This window comes from Phragmites australis, chromosome 3 (assembly GCF_958298935.1).
Source record: "Phragmites australis chromosome 3, lpPhrAust1.1, whole genome shotgun sequence".
NCBI classification, from domain to species: domain Eukaryota; kingdom Viridiplantae; phylum Streptophyta; class Magnoliopsida; order Poales; family Poaceae; genus Phragmites; species Phragmites australis.
The window spans coordinates 39,186,582-39,210,153 of record NC_084923.1 but is presented as its reverse complement, the minus strand read 5'-3'; the positions used below and the strand labels follow the sequence as shown (position 1 = coordinate 39,210,153).

Genomic DNA, 23,572 nt, shown 5'->3' with positions numbered 1-23,572 from the left:
CTACAATTCCCGATATTGACTTGCTAATATGCATAATATACATAAAATGATAATGTATCAAATTAGACACCACACGATCCAAAGTAAAAGGTAAAATACGCCATGTTACAAAAATATTTGCAAAAGAAAGCCTAAGTGATTGGGTTTAACCTCATATAAGACAACCCAAGGTCACAGTGTACTGAGTAGTTTGCAATCAAACCGGCCCGGGCGGCAATTAGACCGTGGGGGTCGAACAGAGAAGAAAATGATATTGAGTAGTCCTGATGGTCAGATCGGACCCATGGCAGTCAGATCGATTCTAGTGGCGGTCTGACTCCTGACTATGGAGTTTGACCGACCAAGTCACAACCTGGCGGCCGTTGGGCCTGGCCGATGACACCTTGGTGAGGTCTCCGATGATGCCTTCGATCATGAAGGGTACCAAAACACTTTACAAGACTAGAGATGTATTTATTGGGTGTCTTGGGCAACATGCACGGGGCCAAACTCAAGGACCCTATGGATGAAGCCCATGAATCGGGTGGAGCTCGGGTATAAATGAAATGGGGATCGGTTGGAGCTCAGGAACGACAGAAAAATAGTAAGGGAAGTCTCACCTTGCAGTGGGGAAAGTTTCTAGGGGGTTGGCCAACTCTGGGAAAGCTTCGATTCGAAGATCGAGCTCCGGGATGGGATTGGGCCTTGAGGTGGAAGAAGTCGCGTGGAAGTGTCTCCGGCAAAGAAGACAGCGTGAAGGAGCTTTGGGAAGCCTTCGGAGAGCTCAAGAAAGTCCTCTTTGTCGATCTCCGGCCGTTGAGGTGGTCAAGGTGATCCTCTCTCTCTCTCTCTCGGTTTGGTGAGGGGAGTGAGTAGTGAACGAGAGAACGAGAGAGAGTTGGTTGATGGCTTTAAGTTAAGCCTTTGCGCTCTAGTGGTCAGACCGCGGGAAGGGTCAACATGCTGAAAGCCTCCGTCATTTTCTTCATTTCTTCTTTTTCTTTTTCTTCTCCTTCTTAAAGGACATTGGGGTCTTCCTAACTATCTCTAAACGATCCCCACTTATAAAGATATGGTGAAAGTGTGCATTGATCAATGACGTAATATTTTTGAAATGTGTTTAATCAATTAAATCAAAATCAACAACATGAAGCATGATGTCATTATATGTATGCATACTTAATGACTAGATTAGAGTTTTAAGGTGTGACAATACGGTTCTGGAGCATCAACCACATGAAGAACTTGCAGCTTGCGAGTGTCCAAGCTTTCCAAAAAGGGTTGTGAAGGTTGATCTCCTGGAGCTCTCGAATTTGCATGTAGCATGCCGACCGCGCCGTGTACTCCCCATGTGTTGTAAAGTTCCAGGTAACCTCATCCCGTTGTGTGCATTCAAGGTCAAAATTTACTGCATCAATGAACTCCCATAGTTGCACAAAAGCTCCAATGATAGGTACAGTTAGATCGTGCCCAATGTCGTTGATCCATTTCTCACCCACCAACGCATCAGTCACTCTTCTATTCTTGCGCCTACTATGTTTGTAGAGGTTGGGAAATAGTCCCACCGAAAAGATGTTGTTTTCCCATTCCGCACCTGCACAATGGTTGCCGCTGAGAAAAGAGCAATATCCATTTGGTCTACCGGGAGCTCCATGCCATTTCGAGATTGGTCAGGTTGTGTCCACTTGTACTATGGTCATCTCAGTCACAAGCATGGTTAAACAATGTGAGATTTAGAATGTTGAGTCCGCCATGGGTTATCAGCAAGCAAATCTTAGGTCTAGTAATTTTGCACTTCCCCCACTGGGTTTTTTACACCTACCTCAAAGAAAACGGACACGGATCTCTGTAGTGCAGAGGATCCCGATGCAAAGGAAATTATGATGGGTTTTGTCCAACTCCTTGAGAAATTGCTTCTTTGGTTTTAACACCGTACGGAGGTAGGTGGGTAGGGAGCTGAGGACAAAGCATACCAAGACACGGTGGCCAACCGGTGTCATGAGTTTTCCTTGCCAGCGAGTTTTGCTTTGGGATGGTCTTGGATCGGTTGGAGGTGCACGAGGCATAGTTAGCCCAAGGTGAGAGGTAGTTCTAGATAAGTCAGCGGGAAGAGAATCCGCTTTCATGAGAAAGAGGACATGACCTCATCCATGTTGGCTCCTTTGTAATGTATACTAGTGACAACACTTTTTCCGATGTTGATCCTCAGCCTATTGCAACAAGTCACGCATTAGGAGTATGCTTCTTAACACGTATGCTCAAATATGATCAATCTAATAACTGAAAAATATATTGTTTGCCAAAATAGAAGTTTAAGTAGTACCAAATGGATCCAGCTAGCTAGCAGCATCATAAGGTAGAACATGTAAGATGTTGGCATTCTTTTAGAGAAAAGTTATTGACCCTACCATGACTTTTGTTTTTGAGGGGATTCCATGCGTAGCTTACAATGGACACTTTCATGCACAGGTTGGAGTCAGGGGCTGAGCCATCATTTCACGCATGTATAGATTTTTGGCAACATGTGAAAGAGTGGGCCTGCACGCCTTATCCATCACACCACGTGGGATTTAAGGCCTATTGGGCCAGGACACCCATGATTTCTGACCGTCAAATAATTCGTCATTCCGCTAGAAAACATAATCAAATAGTGTAGCATTTTTTAAGGAAATCATGTAGCAATTGATTAGCCGGAACACCAGGAAAAAAGTTAGAGCAGCCACTAGGTAAATTCTAGACCTACAAACACTAATTAGAGGGCTAACGCACTTATCCTATGTCTACACATATTTAGCACTATAGTTGGCACATGCCTCGCTAGTATTCCCTCGGTCATAAATACTTGCTATTTTCATGATCGCTGCCTTGACTGTTGGCAAGGTGATTTATGTGTTGTCAAGGCTTTCGGAGGGCAATCAGGAGAGGCTAACCACTTGTGATGGGGAAAAATGAATGCTAGATTTAGTTGGTTGGCAGTCCTCTAAGGATAGCAACCTACTTTGGGAGGACATTGAAGGTGACCCATCTGGTAGGCTGAGGCTTGATTGTGCGATATAAAGTCTAGCAAAAAATTTCCAAAACCGTCTTCTCTGTGGAACAATTTAGTGTCTTTGAGCCATTCTATTGCGTTCTGCTTACATTATCAGGGTGACAAAAGAACCCTCTCACATATCAACATTGCACGATTACATGGATGCCATTTTTCATTAAGAATCTAGAACTCGTAATCATGCTTGATGCCGTAATCCGAAATTTCCCATCAAATTAAAATTACTATCGGGCCCTTTAGTGCCAAATTTCAATTTGCAAAAAAGGAAAACAAGGAAAAAACAGTAGCCTGTTGAGTAGACAGTAGACACCCACTTCTCTATTGTTGCGAGTCGATAAATATCTTCCAACTTTCTACTGTGGAATAATACTCATTGTGTACATGCACTTAAATCTATTTTTTTATGATTGCAAAAAAATAAGAACCTATTTTTCATTATCAGATGACCGAAGAACCCACTCGACTAGCAAATGCTACTCCCCATTCAAGAATACAAGACGTATTTATATATATATATGGCACTGCTATTCTTAGCGTTACGTTAAAAATAGCTATTTAATACCCTAACAATCCAACCCCGTTAACTGGTCCCGCACCTGTAAAAAACATGTCGTAACCGTAATTTCCAATTTATGAAGACCGTAAAATACGTATGATCGTAAAAACCATTTCGCAACCGTAAATTTCAATTTATCGAGACCATAAAATGCGTATATTTAACACCCCAACAAACCAACCCCGTCAACCAGTCCTGCACCCGTAAAAAACATTCTGCAACCATAAATTCTAATTTATCGAGACCGTAAAATACGTATGATCGTAAAAATGACTCTTGGCAATAAAAACTACACAATTTTTATTGTCAAGAGTCGTTTTTACGATTACAGAAGCCAATTTTTAATGGTTGCAGAATGGTTTTTACAATCATACACATTTAACGGTCTCGATAAATTGAAATTTACGGTTGCGGAATGGTTTTTATGGTTATACATATTTTACGGTCTCGATAAATTAAAATTTACAGTTACGGTATGTTTTTTATGGGTGCAGGATAGATTGACGGGTTACGATGTTAAATAGTTATTTTTAACGCAGGGAGTAGAATAGTATATATATTGGCTACAAAACCAATATAGTGTGAAAGAATTTTAAAATGGGACAATTACAAATTTACCACTGTTTTGAACCGTTATTGCAAATTTATCATTAGAAAATTACAAAAATACCACCAAAACTATCATTCGAGTAGCATTCTTGCAAAAAATAAAAAACCAATGACAAATTTGCAAATACCCCTTTTAAAATATACATCTAGTTATATAATTTTTATACACTAAACATACTTATAATTTGATTAAATATTAGTCAAAATATATAAAATTTGATTTTTTAAAAATAAAATACGTCTTGTATTTTTAACAGAGGGAGTACATGATTAGGAGTACATGAATGCAATTTATTTTCATTAGATAATCACGATTTTCTTTTCACGCAATACTTAACGATCCTCTGCACCTTGTGCCTCCCAGCGACGCATCGGTGTGGGCCAATCGTACTCGGCCACGTGCTCTGGAAACCCGAGAGGCTGTAGGTCTGGCTCCCACTTTTGCGCAGAAGTATTTTGACTATAGGATTATGATGATTTATTACTGAAAAGATTGATATTTTAATTATAATAGTATTCATATTAATAACATATGAGATCATCTGAATTAATAACTGTAATAAGATGATAAACAAAATCACTTTTTAGTGATGGAAAAAAATCAATTGGCTCATTTTTTACTCCGAGGCTTTCCTTTTCGCCTCTGAATTCTGACCCACCACCATGCCGCCCTTTCCTTCCGATCCAAACTTCCAATTCCGATCCCACCAACCATACCAATCCAGGCCCTACTCCCGATCGTCAACTGCTCCTATAGCCATCGCTCCCCAACCCCCAAATCCAATCCGCGTCTCCTCTCCGCTTCATCATCGCTACTCTCCAGTTCATTGCCGTCGCCGCTCGACTCGGGGTGATCTGCGCTCCGAATTGATGGTTTTATTCGTTCGCGTTTCTCTCTCCATCTCTGTTTTTATTTATTTTTTTGGTCCTCCATGGTGTAGGGTTTTTGGAGCCCAGTTTGAGCGGCGTTGGTGGAGTCGGCCCGCGCGTATTTGGAGGTAAGGCTTCTTCTCTCTTGATTGGTTCGAGGCTAGGATTAGTTTGAGAAATTCTGAATTCCTCGCGCTGAGTCGAAGTGAAGAAGACGGCCTTGTTGCTGCACTCTTTTTTTTTTTTGCTTATTTCTTCGATATGCTTTTAATCTGACTGCTAGTAAATAGTAATTGTGAGAGGGACGGACGGCGATTGCTGTGCTGGTGTGCGTTTAGGGTCAGACATTGTTTATTTGGTGGATCAGGCTATCGCTATTTATATCCTGGCATGCGACAATGCCGACAATCTATGTGTGTTTATCGAAGTAGACACTGCACACCACGGACTGGACTCTTCTAGTTGATGAACTGATTTTTACTCAATATTGGAGACAAACAAAAGTAACCGGTTTAGATGCTGAACGGATAATGTCAATTTCTGAAGTACTTAAGGGGCTGTGCAGGTTCAAATGTTACAACTTCCCGGTGCTACTGAACTTGAGTGTTTTTTCTGTCCTCTTTGTGACAGACCAACAACGGCCGGTTCTGCCCCCTCCCCCCCTCTCAGATTATTCGTGTCTCATGTGAGATTTGTCAGATGTTCCATTTCGTATTTTTTTATGCGGCAGTCAACTTCTTCTATATCTAAGTGCAGGGTTTGTTTAATTAAGCACTTTTGCTCTACTTGTGATTCCATCTTGCATTCATATCCTTCTCTCTCTCTCAAAGAGAGAGGTCTACATTATGCATTTAATACATGAGGTGTGATCTACATTTTGTAACCAATAAGGGAGGGAAAACATGATGACAAGAAAAGGGCAATGAGCCTCCCAGTGCAGTAACACTGATACCCTAATTATCTGGCATCTTTTGGGGCTTGATTTTAGATTGGATCTAGTCGGGAGTTTGAACTATTGATATTTGGGACGTTGATACCCAGATTTTGCTGATTCTTTTTTCTGGCACAAATATGCCCCTGCTTCAGCTATTTTGCTTTAAGATTTGTTACTTTTTTTCCTCCTGGTGGAGTACAAATAAATATTTTATCTCTTATTAGTTTCAATTCATTAACAATTGATCCTACCAGTCTCCTGTTAGCCACCTCTCAATAACTTCTACATTGAACGGCTCCTTTTAAAACACTCATGTGACTTTATCTTAGGCCACCATATGCACTGGCAACAGAGAACTCAATCGAAAAAATCAATGAGAAATGACCATAAGTGCTCCTATTAAGTAACATGCTACAATCACTTAAACTTTTTCACATCTTTAAAGTAGGAGTAGAGAGTGGAAACATTGCAACAACTACACTCTTGTTTCTCTCAATGAATTTTTAAAATGACTCTTCCCAAGATGATGGATAAATATTTTGAAACAACACTTCTAAAGAGGATAGACAAATGTTGTGAAACTTAGGGATTAATACACCAATGGAAGAGTCGAAGATATATAGTACCGTTTCTAGTTTTTTAGTACATGCTTATGTGTTGATTTGTTTGGTGCACGTGAGAAAAATGTGATTTCACATAAGACTTGTATACGTTAAATTTCAACTTTCATTTCTTTCCTGCAGGCACTAACATAACCATGAAGTCTTTTATACTTGGATGACAAAAGGATTGTTGGATCTCACATACTTGTTTTAGAAAGAGATGAACGTTGGTGGTCTCCTGACCTCCGCTGGAATTAACATTGGTCTCTGTGTACTTTTTTTGTCACTGTATTCCATTCTAAGGAAGCAGCCACAGAATGTTAAGGTCTATTTTGGGAGAAGGATTGCTGAGGAGCACAACCGGCTCCGTGAGGCTTTTATCTTGGAGAGATTTGTTCCATCCACTAGCTGGATTGTGAAAAGTCTGCGGTGCACAGAGGATGAAATCTTAGCTACTGCTGGGTTGGATGCTGTTGTTTTCAATAGAATTCTAGTATTTAGGTACATACATCTTTACTTTAACATATTGTGCTTCTTCAGTAATTTTTCTGATCACTGTTAAAAGTTGCTGCAGAGATTTTTAAAGTTGTTTGTGCTTGTGTCACTCGAGTATGTCAACTTGTATTTTTGTCTAGATAGTTCTTCATTCTATTTCGAGAATGACATGTCACTAATGTGGCTTTTAAAGTGCAGGCCTTCTCGCCTCTAATTGTGAGTCACATGACTTCCCACCACAAAACTGGCAATTTTCATGGAAATAAAGTTATTTGGAAAAAAAAGTAACAAACCAACTTAACTTTGGGAAATTAAATAAAACAAAACAGTTCAGGGAAAATTTGTCATGTACAAGCATAATAAAAAAGTTTAATCTCATATGTGCTCTCACATGGTTTGCCTATGTGGTGTGCCACCTAGGGCTAGACCTTACATAACATTTTCACATTTGTGACGATTGCCCGATATCCTAACGCACGGACAGGTTCAGGTGACAGAATTAACAATATTGAAGACCTGTTAGATTAAAATGTAACTTGATAGACTCTGCTACTACTCCAAGGATGTCTTTTGCTATTTACTCTACTTAATTACTTCTATGACACAAGCACTTTTTTGTCTGTGTTGCTGGATGTGGGTTATTTTTCTCATAACCGAATCTCTAAACGTTTACGTGTAATTCAAACTTAAAAGAAAAGGAAACTTGTGGCCTTGGTAAGCATAGCAAAACCTTTTTGATATGTTGCCGCCTGGTCCTGTTTTGCTTATTGAGTTCCTGTAGTTTTATAATTTTTTTAGTCCCAATATACAATACGACACGCTGATGTACTTTATTTTCTACAGCATGCGCATCTTCTCCTTAGCTGCCATTCTTTGTGTATTCGGAGTCCTTCCACTGAATTATTTTGGACAAGATATGCATCATGTACGGATTCCTAAAGCATCATTAGAGACGTTTACAATAGGAAATGTGCAAGAGAGATCAAGATGGTGAGTATAGAACCTCTCTTTCTTATGAGGTGGCTAACTTCGGTAGTTTACTATGACATCTTAGACATTTTATCTTCTGTTGATAACTGATTTTATACTTCCTATTGTTGTTAGTAGTTACCTATGATCTAAGCTAACTATTTCAGTTTTCATAGTTTCTAGTTTGTACTGATGACTTAATTATCGACGAATCTTTTTTTAGAAAATTATACATATTCTTGGATTTTGTTTACATGCTGGTTATATCCGCAGGCTCTGGGTCCATTGCGTTGTACTGTACATCATATCTGCAGTAGCTAGCCTTCTTCTATACTTGGTAAGATCAGGTAGTTTGCCTTTGAAAATTACTCCCTCCGATTGCAAATGTAGGTCGTTTTAAACTTGTGCACAAGGATTAGAAAGTAGATCAAATGACCTTGTTACTCTTTATTTATTCTGCATTGGAAAAGATAACTCATTCAATTGTGAGAGTGGTAGCATTTATTAAACAAGAGTAAGACGGGAACAAAAGAGGAAAAAATGCATAGAAGTTCGAGAATGACTTATATTTAGAGAATAGTTGAGAAGGCTAAAACGACTTACATTTGCAACCAGAGGGAGTACATAATATTGTTTCATTGCCTTATGTTTAGGAATTTATATTATTCTGTGTTGCCTCTTTAGGAGTACAAGCATATTGCTAGGCTGAGGTTATGTCATGTTTCTCGAGCAACAAGCAATCCTAGCCATTTTAGTGTCCTTGTTCGCGGAATACCGAAATCAAGTGAAGAATCATTCAGCAGCACTGTTGAGAGTTTCTTTACCAAGTATCATGCATCAAGTTACCTATCTCATCAAGTTGTTTACAAAGTTGGAAAACTTCAGAAGATAGTGGTAAGCAATACGAATTGTCATGTATCATGTAAATTTACCAAATTTCTTTTCTTGTTTAAAGAAATGTAATGCTGCTGCTGTAGAGAGTCCTGAATTCCTGATGTAAGTTGTTAGTTATGGGCATGGTAGTCGACTAAAGATAATCTATCTATACGCTGCATCATAATAAAGCAAATTTAGGATCTGCTGACTTAATATTGCTTATCCAATCGGTACATAACCACTGATGTGTAATATGGGGCTGCCTATGTTTCTCAGTGGTAGAGCTCAAGGTTGTGGTAGTTGTATTGTGGGTTTAAAGCTTCATTATCCTTAAAACAAAGGCACAGAGCCCCCTGTGTGTTTTCTTGAATCAGCTCAGCAACACTGCAAAGATTGCAAATTGGAAAACAACATATATTGAGATTGACATGTGCAGACATATGGCAACTTTTCAGTGAGACACCAATATTATTTCCCAACTTGTTTATTCTTTTGTTTTCTAGAGCAACGCTGAGAGCTTTTTCTAACCAGTTGGCCACTGGCCAATAAAAAAGTTTAGTGTAATTTAGACAGGAGCATCTATGGTTCTATGCATATTTCTGTTAGCCTGTCTATCACATTCATGCACCACCCTTTAGCATCTTCTAACATAGGAAACAACATAACTTTCAGGACTCCAGCTAAGCTCTTGAGCATCCTTGTAATGCTACTGGGCAGTTTGCCCTTTTCCCAAGTGATTTTATGCTCTAATTCAGAATATGCTCCTAACAGGCTTACAATTGTAATAGTAGCTAGTATTGTCTTTTGATGGCTAGTTCAAATGGATAAAACTCAAATTTAGTATTCATGTGGCAGATGCTGTAGCATATGATGTGTGACAAATGAAGTTTATTATGATTTATGGTCACTCATCTCCTCTGTGATATGTCAGTCCCTTGTTCTGGAAGGGGAATATCTTCAGATCTTTTAATAAATACCGCCACTGCACCTTATGTTCCTGTCTGCAGTAGTAATTATACTCATATATGTTTACAGTCTAGTGCAAAGAAGGCTTACAGGAAGTCCAAACATTTCAAGGCTACCACAGTTGATCAGAGATGCAAATCAGTTACATATCGATGTTGTTTTTGTGGAGCGTCTTCTAATTCGTTCCAGTTGTTGCCCATTGAATTTGAGCAAGAGGGCGAAAAGCCTGATGTGAGTGATTCAAGCTTGAGCGTACCTGATGAGTTCAAACTAGCAACAAATTATGTTTCATTTTTACTATTCTCTCTAAATTGCTCTAAATTAGTAATTTAATTGTGGGGGACTTGAACACAGGAATGTGGTTCTGCTTTTGTATTTTTCAAAACTCGGTATGCAGCATTAATTGTAGCAGAAGTTCTTCAGACATCCAACCCTATGAGATGGGTCACTAGTCTGGCTCCAGAACGTGATGACATATATTGGTCTAATCTTTGGTTACCATACAAGCAACTCTGGATTCGCCACATAGCTACACTTCTGGGATCTATTGTTTTTATGTTCGTATTTCTTATACCGGTGACATTTATACAAGGTTTAACTCAGCTGGAGCAGCTGCAGCAAAGGCTCCCTTTCTTGAGAGGGATATTAAAAAAGTAGGTATTATAAATACATACAACTCACCTCATATTATATACGTTGTTCTCTTGACTTTTATTAGTATACAGTGTGCATCATATTAAGAGTGACTTAATTTATCATTTTATCAGTTAGATTCATCTATGTTGAGAACCTGAGATAACATTGTAATAGTGGCTGTGTTTCAAACTGATGGGTATATTTGAGTTACTAGTGAAATTGGGAGAAAGTAACTAAGCAAATCATTTCTATGAGATGATAGTCGCTTCTAGCCTTCTACTCTGCATTGCACTGTAGTCTTTTATTTATCATTATAGCAACTTAATATTGACTATAATTTTGCTTGCAGGAAATACATGACCCAGCTAATAACTGGATACCTTCCCAGTGTCATCTTGCAAATATTTTTATATACTGTTCCCCCAACCATGATGCTTTTTTCTACTTTAGAGGGACCTATTTCTCACAGTGAAAGGAAGAGAAGTGCCTGCTGTAAAGTATTATACTTCACCATTTGGAATGTCTTCTTTGTCAATGTCTTATCAGGTTCAGCAATTAGCCAGCTGAATGCTTTATCGAGCCCAAAGGACATTCCTATGCAGCTTGCTAGAGCAGTACCTGTACAGGTGAATCACATGTTTGTTTATTTTGGCTATAAGGAGGCAAAAAGATGACATATTTTTATCATTTATACATGCACATTATTTGTTTTTATTGAGTTTTATTCAATAGTTCATTGCAACTTTCTAAAGACTTTATTTCCATTTCAGGCTACCTTCTTTACCACCTATGTTCTGACTTCAGGATGGGCTAGTCTATCATCAGAACTTATGCAACTCTTTGGTCTCACATGGAACTTTATAAGAAGATATATTCTGAGAATGAAAGAAGATAGTGATTTTGTTTTCTCATTTCCCTATCACACTGAAGTGCCAAAAGTTCTGTTGTTTGGACTATTGGGCTTCACATGCTCTGTACTAGCACCTCTAATCTTGCCCTTTTTACTGCTGTACTTCTTTCTCAGCTACGTCGTGTATCGCAACCAGGTGAGAAACTAGGGATGAAATTCTGCGGGGAAGTCTAGATGCACAGTTTATGCATAATAATGACTACTGTCAGGAGAATATGTAAAATTTAAGCGATCATGCTGTCTAACATGTGTTGTTTTATAACAAGTAAACCTGGAAATTTGACAATGACATAAATTCGACATCCATATTTTAGGTGAAAATGCAACCAATGTTTTGGATATACTTTCATGACCTCTATGCTTATGATATTCTCTATGTAACTTGTATCTACCTCGGCCTCGCAAGAAAAGAACTTCCTAGTAGCTAAATATTATTCTTGTTATTTAATTTGGAGTGAAGAATAATTCAAATTGTTTGTTTCCTTGTTAGTGAAATAATTTTTACAGAACAAAATTTAGTAAAATCTGTCTTGTGCTCCTTTGATCTTATGAGTTTGCAATTTCTTTTTTCTTTTTCAGTTCCTCAATGTTTACTGCACAAAATACGACACAGGCGGTCTATATTGGCCAATTGCGCACAATACAACAATATTCTCTATAGTCCTCACCCAGATCATATGTCTTGGTGTATTTGGCCTGAAAGAATCCCCAGTGGCTGCGGGCTTCACTGTACCTCTTATCATCTTTACTCTTTTATTCAACCAGTATTGCAGAAAGCGTCTTCTCCCATTATTCAAGACTGTCCCTGCACAGGTTAGTATAATTTCCTTAATACTTTGTAGAAGTTCACGTATGTATACTACTGAAGGATCCAAGACTAACTTTTGGGGACGTTTATGCTTTGTTTGTTTTAGCTTTTGGCTGGCTTCTGCTTCTCAGAAGTCCTGTCTTTTGATGAAATGAACTAAAAGCTAAGAAGCTGGTTAAGAGTGGTTTTTCTGACTTTTGGTGTGCTGAGAACCTAAAAATTTCTCGTAAAAACTAATAGCCAAAAGCCAGAAGCCAACTTTCAGCTAAAGCCCAAAAGCCACAGCCCAAACAAACAGGCTCTTAATTCTCTTGCCCACCCTTACCCAGCCTTGCCAGGGCAAGAAAATCCTTATTAGTGAAGGATAGACCAAGGGGATCGTTGCCCAAATTCAAATTTCCTTGCCCAAGAGCAAGGCAAGGCCAAAGTTGGCAAAGTAGGCGCAGTTCAGCTTTTGCCACTGAGTGGCATGCTGTGCCACGTTTTGGCAGTCACTGACAGCATGCCACTCGGTGGCAAAAACTGAATTTGCTCGGCAAAGTAACCAAACAAGCTCTTAGTGTTCACCTTGGTGCCAGTTTACTTTGTTTATGCTCTCAACTGTGAGTTGTTACCTTGCGTTTTGCTTGTTTTGCATATGGCAAAGCTCTTTGTAGAAACCATGTCTACCAGCCACTTCAAATGAATTTCTTATCAGTAATTACTCCCTTTTCTTATTCTTGGTTTGTGGATATGCACAGAATTTAATTGACATGGACACGGAAGATCAGCAAGCGGGGAGAATGGAGGACCTTCACCAACGCCTTCATTCTGCTTACTTTCAATCTCCTGACACTGATGACATACCTTTGGAAGGAGTTCACACTGTTGGTAGAAATGCAGATGGAAGTGGCACTTCAGGTGAATCTAGCAGCAAAGAAAGCGCTGATGAAGCCAGAAGTGACCTATCTCACCCAACACTGGATGGACTCCCTGTTAGTCAGCTACGTAATGCAGTGAGATCGCTTACTTTCATCATGAGATTGCAGAAGAGAGGCTTATCGGAATAGCCCGTTATGCAAATATACAGTCGATAAACCACAGGTTATATGCATAGCACGTACAGGGGAAGATACACAGAAATGGAAGCGAGCATCGCCCGTTTGCAAGGGTAGAAATTTTGATGTGTCAAGTGATGCTTGAATGACATTTCAGGTCATTCTTTTTCTGTTATACTACTAGAAGAAACTTATTATTCTTTTGATTGATTCTTCAAAAATCAAGCCTGCCGTCTCTGGTTATGTCCTCCACTGCTCGTGTAAAGTAGTGTTCTCCTTTTGCGTTCAGCTTCTTCAGCTCTGTGCCTAGTTTTGTATTGGCTGTTTGGTGACAGCCCTGGGTAGCAGTAGGCTGCTGTTTACCAGATCTGTATTTGTTGCTGCACGATATTCTCAGATCAACTTCAAGGCCTCTGGCAGTTTGGTCATGAAGAACCTGTGGGATTATATTTTGCAAGCCCTTCTCTGAACCGAGCGCGGAATGGGTTCCTGAACCGTGCCGTGGCGGCAGCAGGGGACGGGAAGGCGACGGCGAACAAACGACGGAATTAGCAAGAGCAGCAAGGCGGTTGACGGGAAACACAAAAATTTGGATTACTCATGATGAGGGAACTGGCTAACTTTGATGGTAAACAAGGCATTTACTCAAGAACGAATTATTCCCAACGAGGAGTTACACAACAGATACGACCGGATACAATCACGATTAGTAGGATCGTCACACGTCCGACGCAGCGCGCGACGCTCCGGCACGACCGATACCGTTCCTCGCGCATCACATGATCGAGCAGACGGACGTGGAAGCGGGCGACCCCTCCGCGGCGGCGTCGCCGCCGGCAGCTGCTGCCTTGTCGCCGGCTGGGGCTACGCCGGGCCAGTCGCGGCAGGCGCAGTGCTGGCCCTCGGGGATCTGCCGGTGCACCGACGCGACGTGGCGGCCGCACCCCGCCCACGCGGACTTGCCGCACGTCCCGCACTTCACCTGGTAGCACATGGCTTCGGCTTGCCTCTAGCACCGGGTGCTACTAATGCTCCTCGATCGAAGATATCTGAATTCTGAATAGATGTGGGGGTGGCTGAGGCTGGAAGACGAATGGAGCCGAGTATTTATAGACTAGACGCTCGACCAATCCTTTCAGCCATTTCCGTCGTCCATCCTGTGAAACCGATGCTGGAATAGGATATATGCTGACACACGAGTTTAAAACAATTGAAAATGTAATCAATCATGCTGGCGCTGTTCTAGAAAATGTTAGCTTCTGGACAAATGGATATACTACACGCAAATTTGAGCCGTAGAGGATCCATATGGAGCAAGCAACTCATTGCTTACCTCAGATCAGACGTGCAATTTGAGCCACTTGGGGGAGTACTTACATGTTACATGCCCGTGTAATCGATCCGTTGACCCCAAGCAGAAGCGCTCCTTTTCTTGTTGAGTGTTCCGTTACACCCCTACCAATGCTACTTTTGCAATTCTTCGGAAATAAGAAGTCGAAGCAAGTCTGGAATCCGTCCAAGTTGGAGTTGGACGGCCAAAATCTTTCAAAACACGTGGTTCGATCTTTTTGGACCAAAGTACGTCAAATCTGCAATTGTACGGTCTCACTAGTTACGGCTCACGACCACCATCAACAAGGTCGATGTATACGAGGCTGGCACAAGATATAAGAGTGCCAGTTAAAAAATAATTTTAATACTAATTTTTTAATTAATATTTTTTAACTGGTACTGATATTTGACTAGTATTAATGCCGATTATTCATCTAATACTATTGTCATTTTTAGTGAATAAAAAAAAGAAAATTAGCGGTGGTGGGAGCAGCATCCAAGCCGGCTTGGAATCAAGCCGACTTAGATGCTTCTTCCACCGCAATTCCCATCGGGCACCGCTGCCGCTAGAGAGAAAGCCGGCGCCGTTCCCATGCTCCTGCACAACAATATAACGCGGCGGCTCGAAGGCCGCCGCCATAGCACATGCTTGGCCACTGCGCTCCTCTCGGCCGCCATCGTCGCTCTGGATCCTGCCGCGCTGGAACCCGTAGTCACTCTAGGTCCCGCCGCTTGACCGCCGTCGTCACTCTGGATCCCGCTGCTCAAGTGCTCGACCGCCGCCGCTTGAAGTGTTCGGTTGCCGCCCTTCCCTTCCCCTCCAGTGGTACATCCAGACGGGGAAGGAGAGTCACCATGGATGCAGGTCTCGGGCCTTGGCGCCGACATCATGGGCGTGATGGATGCCAGGATTGGGCTCCTGGGGTCGCTCATCAAGGAGGACAGCCACGTGTATTCGCTGGTCGTGATGAGGGACCTGCTCTACACGGGCACAGACTCGAGGAACGTACGGGTGTGGCAGGACCGATGGGTGCTTGTGGGGAGATTTGAATCAGGAGGGGGGAGAGATGGGGGAGAGACTGAGAGGATAAGGTCGCGTGAGGATGAGGATGCGAGGGTGAGAGAGAAAGAGAGGATAAGATCGAGAGAGAGGGGACTGAGCCATGACCGAGCCGAGCAGACGCGTGAGGGGTGAGCCAAAATCCTTTTTCATTGAAATTTCAAGTCTGGATTAGGCTTCAGTGCTGTTTCGTATTAAAAATCGGCACTGATACTATCAGTATGGGTTTTTGTTACAAACCGGCACTGATAGTACGTATCAGTGCTGGTTCTTAGCGGTTTTACCATGGTTTGAGCGTGGGAGGTTAAGAACCGACACTGATACCTCTTCAGTGGTGGTTACTATTCAATCGCCGCTGATGGAGCACTACTTTTGGCTGGTTATATAGTAATGTGGCTTATACATGCATGGGCATTACATGATTCACAACCTGTCGACCGATTTAAACCTCACTAAGTAAATATTGAAACACACGTGCATGCATGGAAAAGAGGATTTGAACTTTGGTGATCAACAACATATACTCTTATGACTTCTTTAGGGTTAGGGCTAAGTAAGGGTGTAGGGTTGGTTGGGGGATGATAAATCTAACAATGGTGAGCTGTCGGAGATGGTAAAGAAAGGGAGGAGGCAAAACTGTGTGGAGGAGGCAAGTGAAGTTGGCAATGAGAGCAACACTGGCAGTCACATCAAGGGGAGCGGTAGTGACTGTGTGAGGTGGTTATCAGTAGGCGACGCTATAACTAGAGATGACGACAACAAGATGTTGGGTCATGGTGTGAGGGAGCATCTGGGGAGGTGATCATAGGTGGGGTGGAGTTAGGTGCTATTAGGGTTTTGACCAATTAATTGGATATATGGAGTATAACAAATAAAGTAGAGGGACCGTTACAGATGGATCAAAAGCAAAAAGAAAAGAAGAATCAAGTACTTTTATTGGTGTTAAATCATCATTGTTGCCTCCATGTTTTTGTAAATATTCTACAACAGAAATTAGTGGTCAAAAAATTATTTTAAAAGTTATGCCTGTATCCAAAAACATTTTACTTTTTTTGTTACCATAGTGCATAATTCGGAATACATGTAATAAGCTTGATCAATCCCAATGTCGCCACTTTGGATATGAATTGTTGAGGGATGAGACTTACGCTTGGCATGGTGTGACGAGATCTCTCTAGGTCAGCGAGGCAGAAAAAAGATAGAGATACTTCGACACAGTAGGGTACATATTGATTCCTAATGTAGCATCTATGGTGTATATCTGATGTCACCTATAAAACTACAGCCGTTAGACTAACATAATGAAAACATTGACCTTCAGATTTTAAATACTCAAGAATTATTTTGGTTAGACAACTTTCAATTGAAGCGAGGGAAGTTTGTGAGATGGCATACATATTGTGTATGAAAAACATGCCTTATGATTAAAAGATGGGTTTACATAGCACAATTTAGGAATTACAAATCCCGGTTAGTTCATTTATTAGTTACTACCTTCATTCTTTTTTATTTGCCGTTTAGGACATCTGTATGGTTTCCAATACATATGTTACTTTTCATAATGAGTTCTTAGCGGAATTTGTTAAGCATATAATCGTATGGAACTAGTTTTATCACGATCCACTCATATCATTTGCATGTGTCGAATCCTACTAATTTGGTGTATATTAATGATCAAAGTTTTTGAAATTTGACTGCACGCATCCTAGACCAAAGGCATGGCCCTGCCTTATAAAAAGCAACAAAGTATAATAGTCCATGTTGGAAGACCAAACATATACGTATAACGACAACATAGTATGACCAGAGTATCATCTATCAAGAAAACCTGAACTAACCTAAACCTATGCTAGGCAACTCTAAGCAATATCTAAAGAGACAAGAACTAAAAGTCAACAGGCGAAACTGTAAAACTCTCCTCTGAAGATCACAAAAAGACAATAAGACTAAGAAGCATAAGTATTATCCAATCCCTGCTAGCAGCTTCGCGGTTAGGTGCTGCTGTTGATGTACATCCACCTTCATCTTGATTCTCTGAACCATATCTTCCATCTTCAAGCGATCAAACACTTTGGCAAGCAACTTCCACCTCATCATGAACGAAAATGCCATGTAAATGACCGCCTATGGGGAGGGACAAATTTTATATTGAAAAACAAAATCATTACACGTTAGCTAGAGAGTCCAACAAACAGTACCTAAAAGAATAATAAGAAGTATATTCTCTCTAGAACTTCTACAATCAAGAAACAACTCTCTAAAAGTCCCAAGAGAAGTTGTCATAGAAAGCCAATGGAAAACATCTTTGCAAACACACCAAATGAATTTTGCAATTGGGCATTGAATATAATGTGGTCTGCAGTCTCTCTAAGACCACAAAGTTTGCACCATTCATTGCCCTTCCACCCTTTGTTAATCAACTAATCAGCTGAGGGAATCCTATTATTGTGTAAAGACCATAGAAAAATTCTAATCTTCAAGAGAAGCTTACATTCCCAAATCTCCAACATACCCACATCTCTAACCCTTGGGAAAGTAAGATGCTTGCAAAGAGATGAAGTACTAAACTTGCTAGGTGTTTCAAAAGCCCAAACAACATAATCTGGCTTATTAGACAAACATATACTATTTGTGATTGCAATCATGGTTTCCCACTCTTTCACCTCCTGAAGACCCAAAGATTTTTTAGAACTGAGATTAGGAAAGCCCTATACAAGCACCTGATGCACTGTTGCTTCTTGTTGAAAACAAATCTTGTATAGCTTCTTGAATTTGATCTTTAGAGGACAAGAATCCAACTAAACATCTAACCAAAATCTAATTTTCTTCCCATTCCCCAAGATGTATATTAGCTCCAAAGCTGTAAAACTTTTAATAGAATGCAAACCTTTTTAAAACTGGGAACCTCCAATCTTGCCGCTACTATAAAACCCTCTACCTGTTAAATATTTCTTTCTCAAAAGGTCACAAACTGGATCACTATCCTCTTTTTTTAATTTCACAATCCATTTAGAAAAAAGGCAAATATTCATGACTCTAGTATCAGTTAGGCCCAGTTCACCAAACTCTTTTAGACTAGTTAACGCCTCCCACTTGATCATATGGTACCTCTTCTTTCGACCCTGACCATGCCAGAAGAAATTTGATCTCTAAGAATCCATCTTTTTATGCACATCATCAGGTAAAAGATACATCCATAATGTAATTAGGAATAGAGCTCAAACAAGATTCAATCAGAACAGTTTTACCACTAGATGAAAGGTACATACACTTCCATGTGTCCATTCTCTTTTCAACCTTCTACCCTACAAACATCAACTCTCTAACTCTAAGATGATTATCACTCATAGGGATCCCTAAATACTTTATATGCAATGCACCCACTTTACAGTTCAACTTGTTAACTCTATTTTTGTTCTTGACTAGCTGCACCCTGCACAATCACCTCACTCTTCTCATAATTGATTTTCATCCTAGACAAACTCTCTAAGTAGTACAACAAATAATTGTATAGGTGATTGAATTATCATCCAACTCCAAAAGAATAATGGTATCATCTGCATATTATAGATGAGTAATCCCCCTAGGAAACAAGTGAGGCACTAAGCCCTTTATCAGCCCCTCTTTTTTAGCATTGTTGAGAATTGTATCCAAAGCATATCCAACTAGGTTAAAAAGAAAAGGAGAGAGAGGATCACTCTATCTCAACCCTTTGAAAATTCTAAAATAAGATTAAGGAGAACCATTGATATTAATCCCAACTCTACCACCCTCAACAACATGTTTGGTCCATTCAATCCATTTATCTGGGAAGTTTTTTCTTCTCAGTACCTCCTCTAAACAGCTCCAATACACCTTATCATAGGCTTTTTCAAAGTCTAGTTTCAGAATAATGCCGGGTTTTTCTTGGTAACTTTGAACTCATGAAGAACTTCATGCAAGATGACAATACTATCTAAAATCCGCCTCCCAAGAATGAAAGCAGTTTTATACTTGCTAATAATTCTATCAGCTAGGGGAGTCAGCCTCAAAGTGAATACCTTAGTGAAAATCTTATAATCCACATCCAATAGGCAGATAGGTCTATATTGTTTGATATTGTTGTCCTCTTTTAATTTTGGGATCAAAGTGATCATGCTATAGTTCAATCTATGAAGGTTAAACTCTCCTCTATAGAACAAATCAAATATCTCTACTAAGATATGTTTCAATTGCCCCCAAAACTGTTTGTAGAAATCCATTGAGAAGCCATTAGAGCGAGAAACTAAACTTGATTTCATATATTTAATAGCCTTCTCTCAATCTTGTCAGTAGAAAAATGTTGTACCAGACCAGCTACTTCCTCATATGTTAAAGCATCAGATTCAAACCAAATATTTGTAGCTAAAGTTAAACCATCTCTCTTATCTCTTCCAAATAACTGTTTATAATAGTCATCTATATGTTTTTTAAATTAGTTGCCCAAAGATAATTCTATCACCATCTTCAAGAAAGAAGATGGTATATTTTATTTTCCTGTCATTGGCAACACCATAAAAAAAACCCAGTATTAGAGTCTTCCTTTAAAATCCGTTTTTCACCACATCTCTCTTACCAAAGAATTTCCTCATAATAGTAAATATTCTCTAATTCAACCTCTAATTGATATATGACCCTCCATTCATGTGGACTAAGTTTAGCCATATTAGCTTTTTGTTTAGGCTCTCCTAGTAGATATTTTCATCTGTTTCCAGTAATCCTGTACTTAGAGGTTTCTTCTTTAAGACAGTTTGCTTATCAAAAATTCCTTGAAACGTTCTTAAGTCACCCTGCCACAGTGCACGTATTTTTAAACAATATTTATTTAAGAACCGAGGTTATACATTATTCGACCAATCCGCAGCAAAACTGAGGCCACATACTGGTCACCCAATAACCACAAAACGAAATTACACGTTACAACACAAGCCACGACATATACGAATGGAAACACAGGCATCTTGGAAGCACGAGGACGACACACGCGACACGCCGGACGTTTCGAGATCGTCCGGGAACCACGCATCTCACTGGGTCGCGCCGGCTTCAGTGGAAGCGGCAGACCCCTCCGCGGCTGCCCCGGAGGCCGTCCCGTCGGCGGCGGCGCCGGCCTTCTTCTTATCGACGCCCGGCCAGTGGCGGCAGGCGCAGTGCTGGCCCTCGGGGATCTGTGCGTGCACTGTCGCAACGTGGCGGCCGCACCCCGCCCACGCGGGCTTGCCGCAAGCGCCGCACTTCACCTGGTAGCACATGGCTTCTACTCCTCTTCCTCACTGACGGGCAGCTGAATATGCTACTGGTGCTGAATTGTTGTGGTGATGGCCGTAGCTGGAAGACGAATGGAGCTGAGTATTTATAGACGCTCGACCATTTCCTTTGCTCTTCATTCGCGTGGTCCGTTACTTTGACAGCTTTATGTGTGGATCAGGATATCGGTGCGGCTGGCGTTGCCGACTCACGTGTTGGCAAAAGCTTATGCCAAAATGGAAAATAAAGAAGATGTAATGGCACCAAATAAGCCTAGAATTATATTCAGCAGTGCTCAAAACTCCATCGAGCAGATTGTAACATAACCAGATCATCTTTGGTGTTGTTTCTAGGCAAAAAGATGTTCTTGGACAGATGGATTAAAGCCACAGAGGATCCGAGTGACCAAGAACAACTCATTGCTGACCTCATGCTTGCTGCCTGAGGCAACAGGGGAGTATTGAATTCTTGTTCGAAAATTACAGGTCAACTCTCTAACTTGATCAACTTGCGCTCACGAAGATCCGCTGACCGCACCAGACACGGCCCATTCCCGTTGAGCTTCTGCTCTTTTTAATATCATTGAAAGTGAGCGCCAAAGGAAGTGTGGAAACGAAGAACGAGTCCGTTCAAGTTGAAGTTCGGCGATCTCCACTTGATCTGTCAAACCATATGCATGCTTCGGTCCTTTTAGACCAAAAACGTGACGAATTCGCAATTGCACGGCCACACGAGCAAGGTTTTAGTTACCGTTTTGGAAATGGTAACCGGTCCCGACGGTAACCGAAAATATGTGGTTATTGTGATAACCGCTTAAATTTCGGCTAAATTTCGTTCAAAATTTATATGCTAAAATTTAAAATTTAAAAAAATGGCAGATTCTTCGTCCGATAACCGATCGATTTGGACTGGTTACCGAGCGATTTTGGCGACTAACCGAACGGTTTGTAAGAAAACTGAAGACTAAATAACCGAGCGAATTTGATAAAAAACCGAGCGATGTGAAGCGGTAACCGACCGGATGAACTCGTAATCAATAAATTTCTAGGAAAATAATAAAGCACAAAAAATCATCACAAAATTAGAGAAAATAGTAACGAATATGGCATGAGATTTGCTGTATTTTGTTTAATCAGAAATTTTTTTGGTATGATCTTTGCTATATTTTGGAAATTTCTAAGGCAACAAATAGATACTAATAGCAATACGAGCATGACCATATAATTATTTTATCCAATATATACATACATTACATTTGTAGCACCTCAAATTAATAAATATATCGAATTATCCATACAAAAACTAAAAACACAATCACATGCATCCATCAGTACTTACCAAAGTGATGAACGATACTTAAAATATAGTTTGCATAGTATCCACGCCACGTGTAACCTACGAGATGGAAACAAATTAGTATAATACCATGGTATGAAAATAAAGTAGTTGCAGAAAGTAAATTATCATCACCTTCAGAACCAGCAGCTTAGGGGGAGATTGTACTCCTCGGTGGACATGAGCATTATCCGTCGTGTAGATAGCAACTATGCCTTAAACTCTGTCCAAGTTTGCACCGTCTATGCATAAGTGGTTGACCATTGCCCTTGCAATATGGCATAAAACTCGGGGTTTTGCCACTCATAGACCCAGTGAATAGGAGGCTCTGACTGATCATCGGGGATACGATAGTGGTATAGATACAATTCAGAACTACTCTTCATGCCATAGTTACTGAAATAGCTCTCACTATCTTGTGGTCCATCATGACCACCCTGTATGACATGCCTTTGTGAGAATGGGGCACCGTGATCCTGATCCTATGTGGCATGCGAAAACTGATTCTCACCAGTGAATTGTATAGGAGCAATGGTAGAGGATGGGCATGGAGGAACATCGCCGCCCTGACCATCATCGTCACCACTATCTGTCTTCAAGCTACTGTCATTCGATTCTTGGTAAGTTGGACTCTCTGGGTCACTATCCGTGCTCTCATCGTTTTGCACTTGTCTTTTTCCCTTACCCTTAATCTTCTTGCTCTTTTTTGGATGTGCTATTTACTTCTTTCTCTTTCCCGTGTGTGTATCACCTACCATTTTAGCAGCCCAATGTTGTAAATCTTGTGAGTTCGCTGTGTCTGTCACAAGATGAGTTGGCAAGGGTATGTCACTGTCTGTGTCCTCCTCATCAAGCTCAGGGGCAATATTTGATCTACCAGTCTCCATCTAGTCCCGGAGCGGATTGTTCTCCTCGTTCAATGTGAGCTCTATAAGCCGCTGAAATGGATCATCATCAACAGTCGACCTGATGCCTGCATCCAAATTGTTCTATATTCTCAGGTTGTAGTTGACATATACCAACTTATGGAGCTTCTTGTAGCTTAAGCGGTTACGAACTTTCGTGTGGATAAATGCAAATATACTCCAGTTCCTCTCACACCCACTAAATGAAGCGTACTGAGACACTAGGCGCCTGGCAAGCATTGTTAGTGTAGGTGTAGACGAACCAAACATAGACCACTATTGTGCTGTAAGTAGGTAAAGTGATATAAGGTTTGGAAAAGTAGATAAAGTGATGCAACGGTTAGATATGTCAACACAATTCTTACCAGGTTGAGTCCTA

General features: G+C 40.6%; 1 protein-coding gene across 2 annotated transcripts; it reads left to right on the top strand.

Moving 5' to 3' along the window:
• Positions 1–4,832: 4,832 nt before the first annotated feature.
• LOC133913026 (CSC1-like protein RXW8) lies at positions 4,833–13,752 on the top strand. Of its 2 annotated transcripts, XM_062356055.1 has the most exons (12): positions 4,833–5,043; positions 5,135–5,191; positions 6,741–7,100; positions 7,938–8,084; positions 8,337–8,400; positions 8,748–8,957; positions 9,975–10,136; positions 10,260–10,558; positions 10,891–11,167; positions 11,312–11,587; positions 12,031–12,264; positions 13,000–13,750. In XM_062356055.1, exons 3-12 carry the CDS (start codon positions 6,820–6,822, stop codon positions 13,306–13,308), a joined length of 2,259 nt encoding a protein of 752 aa, XP_062212039.1. In that variant the 5' UTR covers positions 4,833–5,043; positions 5,135–5,191; positions 6,741–6,819; the 3' UTR covers positions 13,309–13,750. The 2 variants fall into 2 exon arrangements, with proteins under 2 accessions (XP_062212039.1, XP_062212040.1); XM_062356056.1 differs by lacking the exon at positions 7,938–8,084 and having other exon boundaries at positions 13,000–13,752.
• Positions 13,753–23,572: the final 9,820 nt, after the last annotated feature.

Coding starts and splice junctions, on each gene's coding strand:
- LOC133913026 (XM_062356055.1), top strand. CDS start 6,820: ATGAACGTTGGTGGTCTCCTGACCTCCGCTGGAATTAACATTGGTCTC. Junction 8,085..8,336: donor GTGCAAGAGAGATCAAGATG/GTGAGTATAGAA, acceptor TTATATCCGCAG/GCTCTGGGTCCATTGCGTTG. Junction 8,958..9,974: donor GAAAACTTCAGAAGATAGTG/GTAAGCAATACG, acceptor ATATGTTTACAG/TCTAGTGCAAAGAAGGCTTA.